General features: G+C 40.9%; 1 protein-coding gene and 1 non-coding gene across 2 annotated transcripts; both read right to left on the bottom strand.

Moving 5' to 3' along the window:
• Positions 1-6,670: 6,670 nt before the first annotated feature.
• Positions 6,671-6,777, bottom strand: LOC150068290 (U6 spliceosomal RNA). The gene has a single exon (XR_016538667.1). It is a non-coding gene; the product is annotated as a U6 spliceosomal RNA (small nuclear RNA).
• An 822-nt stretch (positions 6,778-7,599) lies between these two features.
• LOC150068289 (olfactory receptor 7E178-like) lies at positions 7,600-8,532 on the bottom strand. Its single transcript, XM_090358279.1, has one exon. It carries the CDS (start codon positions 8,440-8,442, stop codon positions 7,600-7,602), a length of 843 nt encoding a protein of 280 aa, XP_090214405.1. The 5' UTR covers positions 8,443-8,532.
• Between the last annotated feature and the right edge of the window lie 8,320 nt (positions 8,533-16,852).

Below are 16,852 nucleotides of genomic sequence, written 5' to 3'. Positions count from 1 at the left end.
TTTAAGTAGATATGCAGAGGAGTTGCCATTTAACTAAACAGCTTATGAATACAATGCATCTTGACCAGTGTCACCCCTGTCAATATTTTCTAATTCCCATGAATCTTAAGAAAAATAAATTGTACACACAAAGGCAAGGTGAATCATGCCTATAATCTCAGAACTTCTAATACTGACGCAGGAGAATGAAAAGTTCAAAGCTTGGCTACCTACCAAGACCCTACCTCAAAAATAATAAATAGAATTCTGGAGTTTGGCCTAGTGGTAGAGTGCTTGCCTAGCATGCACGAAGATTCAGGTTCAATTCCTCAGTGCCACATACATAGAAAAGTGTTGCTGTGGCCCAAGTGGTAGAGCACTAGCCTTGAGGAAAGCCCAAGGACAGTGCTCAGACCCTGAGTTCAGTCCCCAGGACTGGTATAATAATAATAATAATAATAATAATAATAATAATAATAATAATAATAATAATAAAATCCAGCATATTTTTTAAAAAATTGTTAATGACACTAACAGCACATATAAATTTGGAGAGTTAGATATATATCAAGAATCAAACATCATTTTCTATATTCTTAGTAGTTTTATCTCTAAGTAAAATTTCTTTTTCATGGTTGTGCTTTTTTTGTGCGTGTGAATGACAGCCCTGGGGCTTAAACTTGGGGCCTGGGCACTGTCCCCAGTCTTACTCAAGGCTAGCAGTCTACCATGTGAGTTACAGCTCCACTTTTGGATTTTCTGGCGGTAAACTGGGGACAAGAGTCTCACAGACATTCCCGCTCTGGCTGGCTTTGAATCACAATTCTCACATCTCAGCCTCCTGAATAACTAGATTACATGTGTGAGCCACCAGTGCCTGAATCACAGTATCATTCTTAAATTTTTATTTTATCCTATCAAAGTATATACACACAGATTTTATATTTCCATACAGTTACATAACCAAGTTAAACGAAATTCACACCCAGTATTACTCTTTCTTTCCCTCCTCCCTTATCCTTCCTTCAAGAATCTTCATGGTTTCAATTGTGTTATTTTCATAGCCACACTCTGTTTCAATACTATTCAGATGTGCATGTATATAGATCTGCATGTGCCATAGTAGACAAATCTTGATACTTGTCTTTCTTCTTTTTATCTGTGTCTTTCTACGAGACTTTGTTAACTATCTTATTAGCATCAGTGAGTCATGTATACACAAGGCTGTTTCATTTTTACACACTTATTGGTGAACACAATGCATCTTGATATCTGTCCTTGTTTCACTGAACAAGATAGTCTTTAGTTCTATTCACAAAATAATGGTATCCTTCTTATAGCTCAGTAGTTCTGCATTGTGTATATGTACCACAATTTTTATATCCATTGATAGGCACCTGCACAGATTCACACCTTAACTATTGGGAACAGGACCCTGATAAACTTGGGTGTGCCTGCATGTATATGCCAAGTTACATTCCTTTGCATGTATTCTCAGGAGTGGTAAATAAGATTGTGATCTGAGGTTTGTGTTTGCTTTTCTTGCAGTACTAGAGATTGGACTCCGAGCCTGGTACTTATTTAGCAAGTGATCTGCCATGAAAAGCCATGTCTCCGTCCTGTAGCTTTTAGCAGGCAGGGTCTCATGTTTTTGCCTAGGGTATACAGTTTTTCCTCTGTGTCTGGTTTACTTTGCTTTTACTGCAGAGGTAATGTACAGGGGAGTTATATGAGTTATGCACTGAGTACATTTCTTTTTGAACAGTGTCATCTCTTCCCTCAATTTCTCCTGTTTTTGACCCTTCTGACCACAAGTTTTATAGTTCATTTCCAACATTGTGTCTAGCAAGTATCACTACTGAATTAGTTCACTCTTTGTCCCATCATCTCTGTGCTTCGCCTTTCCCTCCCCAAAGCAGATGAACTTTTAATCTAGATAAAAGTATAGAAATCAAAACCAGTGAGAAAGGGGAAGGAAGATGGAGCAGAGACAATAGAGACGTTGCCTAGCTCTCTTTCACAAGAAGAGAGAAGCAGGGAGTCCCACGAGCGAATTACCTTAAGAAATCCAAAACAACAAACTCAAAAAGCAACAGAGAAGGAAACAAACCAGAAAAGAAATCCAGATAAAGCTCACATCCAACTTTCTCCAAGAATTCGGAACATGAGGACCCCTACCACACCCCTCCCCACTGGCTCCAAGCCTTGAAAAGTGGCTGCGGAGGGCATCTGAGGGCACCGGGCTGGGCAGCCCAACTGCTGCAGAAACCAGCACAGGACCAGGCCAGCAAGCCACGGATGCAGCGGAACCCTAATGCAAAACCAGACCAGCAAGCATCAGAACCCAGACTTGGAACACAGGTGGTGGAGAAGACCCGAGGTGAGTGAAAGAATCCCCACCACCGTGGAACACCACAGATGGAATGCACAGGCATGAGTAAAACAGCACCTCCCCAAACACATAGAGAAAGCAGAGCGGGTGCCAAGCAATAGAACTTAACTCACACCCCTCCACCCTGCCTGAGAAAGACTGGCAGGAGCAGGGGGGCAAGGAATTTAGAATCCTGTCCCTCCCTCAACAGCCCCCTCCCTCAGACCATTGACTGGAGATTGACAGGCAGGCTACCTAAGATCCAGCACTGAACCAAGGGAAGCAGAGCTGTCCCAACTCCCACCAACCCAACGGGCTCAACTCCCAGCCCACTGACTGGAGACTGACAGGCGGGTGGACCCTAAGACTCAGCACCCCACCAGGGGAGGTGGAGCTGTCCCAGCTCCCACCTGCCCACCAGGCTCCTTTCCCAGGCCACTGGATCTGGAGAGTAGAGGGCGCTAGGCCCCTGCCTTACAATAGCGGGTAGGGTGTGCGGGAATATAGGAGCCAGCATCTGTCCCCCCTCAATTCTTGAGCGGGCCATCATCTAGCTGAGAATCCTGAGCAAGACCGCACCGAGGGGCCCCCCACAGTCACAGACTCTCTGACAAAGCAATGGAAACACAGCAGAGAACAGAAGGGCCAACCAGCAGACAAGCTCTCTTTCTGAGAATCAGAAGGTGAGTCTCCGCCCTTGGAGCCCATGTCCTCAGCTGGGCACCGCTGCTGGGAACAGAGGGGTCTCCTGCTGGTCCTCCTGAGAGCCCCTGGAAACTCTCAAACCCCAGACCCCTGGAAGCAGCACAGGAAAACGTCTGCCCAGCGCGCTCAGACTGAAGCTCGCAGATTCATCCCATGGTCCACTATGAGGCCACTGGTCGGTCTAAGAGCTAGTCGTGCAGCAACACATAAGTTTTATTCTAATACTGTCCAAAATTTGTACTCAAATATGCTACCTACTTACAACTTAGGTCAGTAATCCTTATGCTATACCTTTTCTACATTTCCATAATATTCTCACACTCCTATATTAATCCTCTTGTTCCTCGCCTGACCTCTCTCATTCTGTTTTTCTATCTCTCGTCCTCTGTTCGTCTTTCAACCCTTATAATGCATGGATCTACACTTGATGGCTGTTGAGAAATACTGTATATCTAGGTGTTTAATTATCCTCTAGGCTCAGAGGGGCATAAAGACAATAGAGATTGGATTGAGAGGCTTATTGTTTTGGGTATAAGTCGCTTATCAGTTGTTGAATTAGACTGGTCTGTAAGTGCACAAAAAGAAAGAGAGATAACACCAATCAAAACTTGTGAACATTTAGTGTCTGCCAGCTACAGAGGTCTAGGTTGGTTATATCTGAAAAACTATAATCGTGTTTAGTATTAATCTTGCTCCCATAATCAAATGGGCAGAACAAGAAACTCAAGAAAAATGTCAAATCAAGAAACAACATGCCCCACCCAATGTAAACAGACAATGGTACAGTCACTGGCAAACCTAGAGGAGACTCTTCCAAGTGCTATACAAATGCAACTGATAAACATCATTAATGAAAAATGTGAAAATATAAAGAAAGAGATAAGGAAGGAAGCCATAGCTAAACAAGAGGAAACCATAAACAAGGTGATAAGTGAAAAAGAAGAAGCCATAAAGGAGGCCATAATAAAAGTTTTTCAAAGAAAGATGGATGAATTCATAGAATCCACAAATAAAAAGGTGACCGAACTCCAGCAAATATCGAAAGAAAATAAAGCTAATGAGCTAACCACTCAAATGGAAATCAAGGAGCTAAAGAAATCCATACATGTTCTAAAAGAAGAGATGTAAGGCATCAAAAATGAGCAATTAGAAGCAAAGGAGATGAAAAATAAAGTAGATAGCTTTGATAGCAGGTTAGACAATGCAGAGGAGAGAATTTCCAGGGCTGAGGATAATTTAGTTATTATAGAGAAAGAACAGAAAATGAGTCAATCTAAATCTAGGAAATATGAGAGAGCAAAACCTTGATACATAAGGCCTAATAGTTCAAAACCCATGACCCTAAAAACACTAAATAAGTACAGTTCAGACTTTTCTACATTTATATTCTTACAGAATCTACCTTCCCACAATATGTCATCCTCCTGTTTTATGGAAATAAGCCTGTCAGGAAAAGCCGAGTAGTTTGCCTTTAGAGATCAGCCTAGATAACCTCCTGTGGCCTAATGTAACATATCAGCCCAATGCATACAAAGCAGTGCTTTGGATCTGATAAAATTCGCTTTCTTATGCATGGCTTATCACAAGTCCAGGTTTTGGGAAGCTTAATATCAGAGCCAAGCTAAACCATTTCTTTTGAATATTTGTCAATGATATAGGTGTACTTTTACTTGTTCTTGTGTCACTTGCATTTTCCTCTTATATCTTCAAGATTTTCTATCTTTGAAAACCCATTTTAACTATTCAGCAAAAAGGCAGGCTGGAGATACAAGTACGGCCTCTCTATATTCATAACTAGAAACCTATACAAATTGTTTCTGTGCATGTGTGTGAATTGTGAGCATGCAACTATCAATAATACAGAGGTTTCTTCAATCTCCAGGTGCGGGGCTGCTGATACTTGGACCAAGCCAATGTCCCTTACTCTTGGATTTTCTTCAAGTGAATTTGAGATGAAAACTCAACTGTCCAAGGAACCACTCACGTCCCTGTAGATTAGATATTGGATTGCTCTTTCATTGCTTCCTCCAACTCACTCAAGCATTACGAGACCCCCATATCATAGAGTTCACGTACCCAGACAATCAAGCAGCCTAGAACCAAATGTAGGTGCCAGTGGATTAGGTTTGTCTATCCTCACATAATTTCACTAGGAAACAAGATTTTCAATTTTCTTTGAAAGATATTGTGGAAGAAAGGGAAGGAAGGAATTACACTGCCCCGAATGAAAAACACTATTTACTTGAATTATATAATGGGAGCGCATCTACATATCACCTTTAAAATAACAAAATGCATCATAAGAAACAATTAGGGGACTAAGTTATAAGTGTAAAATAACTCAAAATAAAAGTGCAGGAGGTAGGATACCTGGCTATCAATTAGAAAGTTATGACTTCAAAGACTGCTTAAAAAAGGAAAACATAAAGGTCTGTTTCTCTCCAATTTTATTGAGGTAAATTATACATATTAAAAACTTGCAACTCAATCCTTGCTTAATTCTTTGCTGGTCCCACCATCTGCAGACATTCATCATTCTTTACAAAGTAACAATTTAAACACTGAAAACATTTGCCAGATAGAAGGTGCATTTAATTCACATACATTGATACCCTTTCACATGTCTTGGTACCCATTACCCTTCCCCCACCCACCACTCACCCCCCGTCTTGGTTTTCCCCCCTTCCCTATCAAATTTCAAATAACCAAATACAAATCAATTCAATATATCAGATAACAAAGTGAGATACTGTAACAATATGAGATACCCAAGGGACAGCAAAGAGATAACATAGTATATTAAGGACAACAATCATTTGTTATATGGCTTTTGTTCAATATCCTGGAGGTCCTTACAAGTAGCTTCATACTATATGGCCTTTTGGGGTTTTTTTTAAAGAACTTATTAATGTGGATTTTTTACATCATATTTTAAATGACAAGTTTAACAAACAAGTATTCAAGGAGGGAATCTCTCTTCATATGTAGATCTTAAACAAAATTAGGCTAAGGGTTTGCATGTCATAGAAACATATTAATTCAAGAAATAAGGCATTATGTCTATAGTGTCATAGGTTTTTATGTCTATATAGTTATGTTTATATTTCCATTACTATGTCTATAGCTTTGGGTATGCAGTTATTGCGTCCTTGCTCTTGTACTCTATGGATTTAATAGCCACATATTAGGGATACCATGCACCTTTTTTCCCTTAGGTCTTGACTTGTCTCACTCAACATGATTCGCTCTAGGTTCATCCATTTCCCTGTGAATGAGACTGTTTTATCTTGTCTGTTGGCTATGTAGAATTCCATTGTGTATATATACCACATTTTCTGTATCCATTCATCTGCAGTAGGGCATCTGCATTGTTTCCATCGCTTGGCTATTGTAAATAGTGCAGAGATGAACATAGCTGAGCAGGTGTGCTTGTAATATCTTGGGTCATGATGTTTAGGATAGATGCCCAGAGTGGTATGGTGGGATCGTAGGGGAGGTGTATTTTCAGTTCTTTAAGAAACCTCTACACTGCTTTCCAGAGTGGCTGAACTAGTCTGCATTCCCACCAGAAGTGTAGTAGGGTTCCTTTTTCTCCACAACCCCGTCAGCAAGGGTATAAACAAGGAACGCTTCACCAATTTGCGTGTCATCTTTGCGCAGGGGCCATGCTAATCTTCTCTGTATCATTCCAATTTTAGTATATGTGCTGACGAGGCGTGCACAGGTCTGCCCGGATGCTTATATCTCAGGGGTGAGCTTCTAACTGCCTGCTCATAAAAGCAAGGTGGATGATTTTTGTTGTTTGCTTGCTTCTTTGCATCTTGGTTTGTACCATTCCTGGGGTTTGAACTCAGGATGTGGACACTTGCCCTGATTTTTTTCCTCAGGGTTATTTTTCTGCTTCTTGAGCCATCGCTTGACTTTTTGCTCCGTCTGTGTGTGTGTGTGTGTGTGTGTGTGTGTGTGTGTGTGTGTGTGTGTGTGTTCTATTTGAATTTAAAAACTCATAGGTGATGATGGGAGGGAAGAACTGGGACAGTGAGAAGGTAGGAATTACATTATCCAGAATGAAATGCACTCTTTGCCTGACTTATGTAATGGTAGCCCATTTATATAACACCTTTAAAATAACAAAAGTCATCAGGGAAAAAATTAAGGCACTACTTTATAATTTTTAAATTAACTCAAGCTAAAGGGCATGACAGGATAGCTGGCTACAAAATAACATGTTCTGCCTTCAAAGTCTGTCCAATAGTATTGAGGTAAAATGTACATATTACAAAATTTGCCACTCAATCCTTGCAATATTTTTGTTGAGCCTAACATCTATAAACATTCATCATTCTTTACAAACTAATAATTTAAACATTACAAAGATATATTCCTCCTTAAGGAATCCATCCTGACATAGCCAGAATGGTTTTCCACTGCTAATGGATTGTACTAATTAAACTAGACACATACAGTGTTCAGACAGGTAGAATTTATAAGAGTATAGGCTGAAGATTCTTGCTTCTGTCAAAACCACATACCAAATGAACTTCCTACCTGCTGGTGTCAGCTCCTGGTTTGTACAACCTGATCAGGGCACTTTTGAGGTTCCTGTTCCTCAGGCTGTAGATGAAAGGGTTCAGGAGAGGAGTGACCACTGTGTACATTGCTGAGAACACAGAGCTGCCCTTGGGAGAATGTGACACAGCTGACTCAAAGTAGACACCCAATGCTGTCCCAAAGAATAAGCAGACCACAGACAGGTGAGAGCCACATGTGAAGAAGGCTTTGTATTTCCCGCTTGAAGACGACATTCTCAGTACAGAAGAAATAATCTTGTAGTAAGAGAAAAGGATCCCTAAGAAAGGAAGGAAACCATATATGGTACCCATGATGTATTTAAATAAATTACTTCTGAATGTATGCTCACAGGAAAGATCCAGCACTTGAGAAGGGTCACAGAAAAAACTTGGGATTTCCAATTGCTTGAAATCGGTCATCTGTAACACCATCCACACATGCAGTTGTCCTTCCAAGGTGCTGGTGACAAATGACAGCAGAATCAAGAAGACACAGAGACAAGGGTTCAACATGAGTGGGTAATTCATGGGGTGACAGATGGCCACAAAGCAGTCATAGGCCATGGCAGTAAGAAGCAAAACATCCATACAACCAAAAATGAGAAAAATAGACATCTGTGTGAGGCAGCCCGCATAGGAGATGGCTCTGCTGTGAGTGCGGATGTCCACCAGCATCTTGGGGACTGTAGTGGAGGTGAAGCCAACGTCAGCTAAGGACAGGTTGAAGAGGAAGAAGTACATGGGAGTGTGGAGGTGGGGGTCAGACGTGACAGCCAGGATGATGAGCAGATTTCCGACCACAGTGATCAGGTACATAGACAGGAAGAGCCCAAAGAGCCTGGGTTGTAGCTCAATGTCATCTGAGAGTCCCAGGAGGTAAAATTCTGAGATGTGTGTTAGATTATACATCTCTGCATTAATTGGAGATCTTCGATATTAAGAGAGAGCAATACTTAATGAAGAAGTCAGAATTCAACAATCATTCTGAACTCAAATATGCACAGTTCATAACAACATTCTTTCCAATACTTTTTACTTATCACAAACCCAATCATCCTAGATTTTTTCTTTCTCATTGATTCCCTTTCATGTATTCATTTTAAATAATCAACTGTGTAATGTTTTCTGATCACAGGAAATACAGCTTATTCTTTATTACAGTCTACGTCACAGGTGTGATTTTTTAATCTGTGAAATTCATTTTCATCCAATCTGTAAAGAAGCATGCTTACATGCTTCATTTTATGATATGGAAATAGTGTATAGGGACATAGTGAAAAATTCAAATTGTCCTACTTATGAAAACTCTAAAATATACAGAGCTGCATGATCCAAAGCAATTTCACATCGAGAGTCCAGGACTAGAAAATCCTCTACCGTGCCTGCAATACCCCAGGAGATTTCTTCATCCTTGCTTTTTGTCTAAGTTTCATCTTTGTTTCCCTCCATCCCCCCTTTTTCTCTCTGTCTTTCTCTGTCTCTGTCTGTCTTTCTTTGTCTCTGTCTCTCTGTCTGTCTCTCTGTCTCTGTCTCTATCTTTCTGTGTCTCTCTCTGTCTCTCTCTGTGTCTTTCTACCGATCTCTGTGTCTCTTTGTCTCTGTCTCTCTCTGTGTGTGTCTCTGTCTCTCTCTCTGTCTCTCTCTCTGTCTCTCTCTCTGTCTCTGTCTCTGTCTCTCTCTCTGTCTCTCTCTCTGTCTCTCTCTCTGTCTCTCTCTCTGTCTCTCTCTCTGTCTCTCTCTCTGTCTCTCTCTCTCTCTCTCTGTCTCTCTCTCTCTCTCTCTCTCTCTCTCTCTCTCTCTCTCTCTCTCTCTCTCTCTCTCTCTCTCTCTCTCTCTCTCTCTCTCTCTCTCCGTCTGACTTTGTGAACGTGTGTGTCCTAAGATTCTGACTCTGGGCCTGGGTTCTAAACTTGAGGCTTTCCTGCCCAAAGGAAAGCTCAAACACCTGAGTAAGAAACTCCACTTTTGGCTTCCTGGTAGCTAATTGGAGATGAGAGCTTACAGGTTTTGCTGCCCACGCTGGCTCTGAACCTCTATCCACAGAACTCAGCCTGTTGAGTAGCTAGGATTCCAGGTATGAGGCACCAGGGCTTGGATTATAGCATAATAAAAAAAAACACGAACTCTTCAGTCTCCTACATATAAATAAATCAAGATTTCCAATATGACATCTACTTCTTCCTGAAGTAATTTCAGGAATTGAGGAATTTTCTGACAGTGGAGCAAGGGATTCCTTGGATATAGGCAATGTTTCTTGACATTTAGTTACTGGGTTTCTTTCTTTTCAATCATCTTTCTAATTATTGCACTTCCTATACTGGTTGCTAGCTGTGACCCCGGTGGCTGTTTTGTGATCAGTCATTAATCCCTTAGAGAAGAAATTAGTGTTCTCTTTCTGGAAGTCAGAGAGTGATGAGACAGATGTCCAGATTCTCAGTGGGGGACTAACAAAGCCTATCACATCACTTTCCAGTATTTAATATTCGGTGACAATAGACAAACAGAAAGTTAGATTCACACTTTTTCTATCTAATCATCTACCACCACTTCAATATGAATTGAGTGTTCAGTCATATCCTGTTAGATAACTAGACAGACTGCAGTAAACAATAAGAGATTTAAAGTAAGAATCCTGTGACCTTCTATAGAACAGATTAATAATTTTTTATATTCTTCACTACTGCTGTTCCTGGGACTCCTCTAACAGGATACCAAATTACTGGCTTGTCTTCATTATATTCCAGCAGTCCTTTCAGCTCTTTTGCTGTTTAGTTAGGAAACAATGCATTTGACTGTATTTCTTGACAAGAAGGAAAACTCTAAATCACAGGAATCTTACAGAAAGCACGCTTGTATGAATTGTGTGATACACTCACTACACACTTGGTTATGTTGCTTCTCTGTTGGGTCATGTCCATGAAATACAGATGAAAAGATTGTTCCATGCCTGAAGTGTATGAAAACCCCAGGCTCAATCCTCACAGTGGACCATGAGTAGGGCAACACAGGAGATTTTCCAACTGGGGCTAATATTGCATTGGAGATATTTAGGGAGATGTCAGGGGACTGGCTGGTAATAGGCTCTTCTATGATTGTGGATGCACAATTCACAGAGCTCACAATTTGCCAAACTGATGCTGAACAAATCATCTCTAGGCACCCCATAACATGGAGGGGGTGGGGGAGAACAAATGCCTAAAAGTATAGTTTTGGTAAACAAAACTGTTCTGTCTATGCAAAGATGACAAAATGAAAAGTATGGGTAATTATAGACTATACAGGAAGGCTGTTCCGCATTGCAAACCCTTTGGACAGTTCCTAGACAGTTCATAACGGAAATATCTAGAATATCAGTGTCTTGAATAGGGGACTAGCAGGAAGGAATAAATCACATGGAATCATTGAACAGACAGTGAGAGAATTTTGTCACCATACTCAATGTGCATGTATGAAAGGAAGTGTGGATATTAATGTGGCAGGTGGGGGAGGGGGAGAGGGAGTATTTTTGAAGGTGTGATTGGGTTTAAGATGTGTTGTACATGTACATTAATGTCTTAAATGGAAAGTTCTGTCTACAAACAAGTGAAGAATTAATATCTCCAAAATGAGGCTGCACTGCTGGCTCACATCTGTGATCCTAGCTACTCAGGGTGCTGTGAATGAAAGACCAGGTTTTTTTTAATTAAAGAATTCATTAACATTGATTTTTACATCATATTTCAAATAACAAGTTTAACAAACAAATGTTCAAGTGGGAATCTCTACATATAATCACTGGGACTTAGTTTTTAGAATTTAATAAAAAATAGGCTAAGGGTTTGTATGTCATAGAAACATATTAATTTATGAAATAAAACATTATTTCTATAAAGTCATAGATTTTTATGTCTATATAGTTATGTTGATATTTCCATTACCATGTCCATAGCATTGGGTTTACAAATGTTGTGCTCCCTCTTCTACTCTTTGGATCTAATAGCCACATATTAAGGACACCATGTGCCTATTATTCTTTTGGTCTTCACTTGTCTCACTCAACATGATTCTCCCCAGGTTCATCCACTTCCCTGCAAATGCCATTATTTTATTCTGTCTCTTGGCTATGTAGAATTCCATTGTATACATATATATATACATATATATATATATATATCACATTTTCTGTATCCATTCATCCGCAATAGGGCATCTGGATTGTTTCCATCACCTGGCTCTTGTGAATAGTGCAGAGATACACATAGCTGAGCAGGTGTCCTTATCATATCTTGGGTTATGATATTCAGTATAGATGCCCAGAAGTGGTATGGCAGGATCGTAGCAAAGGTTCTATTTTCACTTCTTTAAGAAGCTAATTGAAAGAACCTCCAGGATATTGAAACAAAACCCATATAATGAATGATTGTTGTCCTTAATGTACTATGTTGTCTCTCATCTCCTTTGCTGTCCCTTAGTTATCTCATATTTTATAGTATCTCACTTTGTTATCTGATATATTGAATTTATTTGTATTTGGTTATTTGAAATTTGATAGGGAAGGGGGAAAAACCAAGAGTGGTGGTGGGTGTCGGGAGGAGGGTAATGGGTACCAAGACATGTGAAAGGGTATCAATGTATGTGAATTAATGCACCTTCTATCTGGCAAATATCATGTAACCCTTTTACTAATTACAATAAAAAAGAATGAATAGAATAAAAAAAAAGAAAATTCCACACTGCTTTCCAGAGTGGCTGAATTAGTTCAAAATCCCACCAGCAGTGCAGTAGGATTCCTTTTTCTCCACAACCCCGCCAGCAACTGTCATTGTCTGAGTACAAAATCTTGGTCATTCTTGTTGTGGTAAGGTGGTATCATAAGGTTGTTTTTATATGCATTACCTTTATGACCATAGATGATTAACATTTTACCATATGCTTTCTGCATTTTAATCTCTTCTTCTGAGAAGTTTCTCTTTACTTCCCTTGCCCATTTGGTGAATGGTTTGTTGGGTTTGGGGGGGGATTAGTTTCTTGAGTTCCCTGTAGATACTGGATATTAACCATTTGTCAATTGTATTATTCTTGTAAATATCTTTTCCCAATTGGTTGGCTATCTCTCTACTTTTGCGACTATACTTTTATCTGTACAGAAACTTTTATTTTTTATTTGCACTCTTTTTTTCCATATATTTTTATTGTAATTAATAGAAGGATTACATAACATTCACTAGATGGAAGGTGCATTACTTCACATACATTGATACCCTTTCTCATGTCTTGGTCCCCTTTTCCCTCCCCTCCCCACCCCCACCCTCATTTTGTTTTCCCACCTTTCCTATCCAATTTCAAATAACCAAATATGCATATACCAATATATGAGATAACAAAATGAAATACTGTAACAATATGAGATAACCAAGGGACAGCAAAAGAGATGTGAGATAACATAGTACATTAAGGATAAGAATCACTCATTGTATGGCTTTTCTTTCTATATCCTAGAAGTTCTTTCATTTAGTGTCATCCTTTATGACCTTATGTATCTAGGTTTTACTCTATTGTAAATCTCTGCTAGGAGAGTCCAAGGTTTCTACTGATTATGACAAACAAGGGAAACCATTGAGCCTATGTTCCTTTGAGTCTGGCTTACTTCACTTAATATGATTTTTTCCTGGTCGTTCCACTGCCTTACAAATGGGGCGATGTCATTCTTTCTGACAGCAGCATAGAATTCCATTGTGTATAAATACCACATCTTGTTGATCCACTCACCAACTGAAGGGCATCTGGGTTGGTTCCATATCTTTGCTATGGTAAATAGTGCTGCAATGAACATTGTTGTGCTACTGGATTTAGTATGCCCTTGATTCTGGATGATTGGGTAAATGCCAAGTAGTGGAATTGCTGGGTCATAGGGGAGTTCTATGTTTAGTCTTTTGAGGAACTGCCATACTGCTTTCCATAGTGGTTTAGCGAGTTTGCACTCCCCCCTGCAGTGTAGTAGTGATCCCTCCTGGCCACATCCCCTCCAGCATCTGTTATTAATCATTTTCATGATCCTGGCCATTCTAACTGGAGTGAGGTGGAATCTTAGAGTTGTTTTGACATGCATTTCTTTTATGACCAGAGATGTTGAGCATTTCTTCATGTGTCTATATGCCATTTTTGTTTCTTCTTCAGAGAAGACTCTCTTTAAGTCTTTGGCCCATCTTTTGATGGGATGGTTGATTCTTTGGAGATTAGTTTTGGAGTGATTCAATTTTTTGTGCTGCTGATATATTTTAGATATGAGGCCTTTGTCTGTTGTATGGTTAGCAAAGATCTTCTCTCACTGTGTAGGCTTCATAATTAATTTACCAGCTATGTCCTTTGCCATACAGAAGCTCTGAAGTTTAATGCAGTCCCACTTATCCAGCCTTTCTCTGATTTGTTGTGTTTCTTGGTCCTTATTAACAAATTTTGGACCTGTGCCTAGGAGGCCTAGTGTGTCTCAAATTCCTTCTTATAAAGTTTTCAGTGTGTCAGAGTTTACCTTGAGGACTTTGATCCATTTGGAATTAATTCTACTGAAGGGTGACAAATACGGACCCAACTTTAGATTTCTGCAGGTGCTTAACCAGTTCTGCCAGCACCACTTATTGAAGAGGCTGTCTTTATTTCATTCTATTTTTTGGCTCCCTTGTCCAAGATTAGGTGGCCATAGCTCTGTGGTTTAATATCTGTGTCCTCAGTTCTATTTCATTGGTCTTTAGGCCTGTTCTTGTGCCAGTACCAAGCTGTTTTGATAATTATTGCTCTGTAATGGAGTGTAAACTTTGGAAGTGTAATTCCTCCAGTGCTGTTCCTTCAGCTAAGAAGTATTTTTGCTATACAGGGTCTTTCATTATTCCGTACGAAATTTGGATTTCCTCTTCTATTTCTTTAAAGAATGACATTGGGCTATTGATGGGTATTGCCCTTGGCCAGATTCTCATTTTCCAAACGGGGAGAAGATGGCGCCGAGAAAATAGGGACGCTGCCTTGTGAGAGAGATCTCACAAAAAGAGAAAACCAGGGAGTCCCATGAGCCAATTATCTTAAGAAATCCACAACAGCAAACTCAAAAAGCAACGGAGAAGGACTCAAACCAGAAAAGAAATCCAGATAAAGCTCACATCCAACTTTCTCAAAGAATTTGGAACGTGAGGACCCCTCCCCCACCTCTCTCTGCCGGTTCCAAGCCGCGAAAAGTAGTTGTGCGCAGAGGGCACCAGGCCAGGTGCCTGACTGCTGCAGAAACCAACATACAACCAGGCCAGCGAATAGGGGAAGACGCGGAACCCAGACTCGGAACAAGAACAGCAAGCAGCGGAACACAGACGCGGAACACAGGCAGCACAGGAGACCGGAGGGGAGTGAAAGACTCCCCACCACCACGGATCACCCGCAGATAGACGCAGAGGCATGAGTAATACAGCGCATCCCCAAACACAACGGGAAAGCAGAGCGATGCCAAGCAATAGAACTTAACTCAGACCCCTCCACCCCGCTTGAGAAAGACTGGTGGGAGCAGGGGGGCAAGGAATTTAGAATCCTGTCCCTTTCCTCAACAGCCCCCTCCCTCAGGCCATTGAATGGAGATTGACAGGCGGGCTACTTAAGACCCAGCACCCCACCAAGGGAGGGGGGGCTGTCCCAACTCCCACCCACCCAACAGGCTCAACCCCCAGCCCTCTGATTGGAGACTGACAAGCGGGCAGACCCTAAGACTAAGCACCCCACCAAGGGAGGCAGAGCTGTCCCAGCTCCCACCCGCCCACCAGGCTCCTCTCCCAGGCCACTCTAACTGGAGAGTGGAAGGCGCTAGGACCCTGCCTTACAACAGCAGGTAGGGTGTGCAGGAATATAGGAGCCAGAATCTGCCCCCCCTCAATTCTTGAGCGGGGCATTGTCCAGCTGGGAATCCTGAGCAAGACAGCACCGAGGGGCCCCCCACAGTGACAGACTCTCTGACAACGCAGTGGAAAACAGCAGGGATCTGAAGGGCTGACCAGCAGCCAAGCTGGCCTTCTGAGAATCAGAAAGGCGCGGCCCTTGGAGCCCACATTCTCAGCTGGGCACCGCCCCTGGAAACAGAGAGGTCTCTGGCTGGTCCTGCTGAGAGCACCTGGAAACTCTCAATTCCCAGTCCCTTTGCTTGGGGCCACCCCTGGAAGCAGCACAAGAAAAGGTCTGCCAACCGCACTCAGACTGAAGCTCGCAAATCCATCCCATGGTCCACTGTGAGGCCACTGGTTGGGCTAAGAGCTAGTCATGCAGTAACTCATAAGATTTATTCTAATACATTCCATACTTTGTACTCAAATACGCTACCTACTTACCAACTTAGGTCAGTTATCCTTACGCTATACCTTTTCTTCATTACTACAATATTCTTACACTCCTACGTTAATCCTCTTGTACCTCCCCTGACCACTCTCATTCTATCTTTCTATCTCTGCACCTCTGTTCGTCTTTCAACCTTTATACTGCATGGATCTACACTTGATGGCTGTTGAGCAATACTGTATATCTAAGTGTTTAATTATTCTCTAGGCTCTGAGGGACATAAAGACAATAGAGATTGGATTGAGAGGCTTATTGTTTTAGATATAAATCACTTATCAGTGGTTGTATTAGACTGGTCTGTAGGTGCACAAAAAGGAAGAGTGATAACACCAATCAAAACTTGTGAACATCTAGTGTCTGCCAGCTACATGTGTCTAGGTTGGTTATATCTGAAAAACTATACTCATGTTTAGTATTAATCTTGCTCCCAGTTTCAAATGGGCAGAACAAGAAACTCAAGAAAAATGTCAAATCAAGAAACAACATGCCCCACCCAATGTAAACAGACAATGGAACAGTCACTGGCAAACCTAGAGGAGACTCTTCCAAGTACTATACAGATGCAAGGGATAAACATCATTAATGAAAAATGTGAAAATATAAAGAAAGAGATAAGGAAGGAAGCCATAGCTAAACAAGAGGAAACCATAAACAAGGTGATAAGTGAAAAAGAAGAAGCAATAAAGGAGGCCATAATAAAAGTTTTTCAAAGAAAGATGGATGAATTCACAGAATCCACAAATAAAAAGGTGACCGAACTCCAGCAAATGTCCAAAGAAAATAAAGCTACTGAGCTAACCACTCAAATGGAAATCAAGGAGCTAAAGAAATCCATACATGTTCTAAAAGAAGAGATGTAAGGCATCAAAAATGAGCAATTAGA

This window comes from Megascapheus bottae, chromosome 1 (genome assembly GCF_031878675.1).
Source record: "Megascapheus bottae isolate mThoBot1 chromosome 1, mThoBot2.hap1, whole genome shotgun sequence".
Lineage (NCBI taxonomy): Eukaryota > Metazoa > Chordata > Mammalia > Rodentia > Geomyidae > Megascapheus > Megascapheus bottae.
The sequence above is the reverse complement of the archived record's forward strand: the minus strand, read 5'-3'. Positions and strand labels throughout refer to the sequence as shown.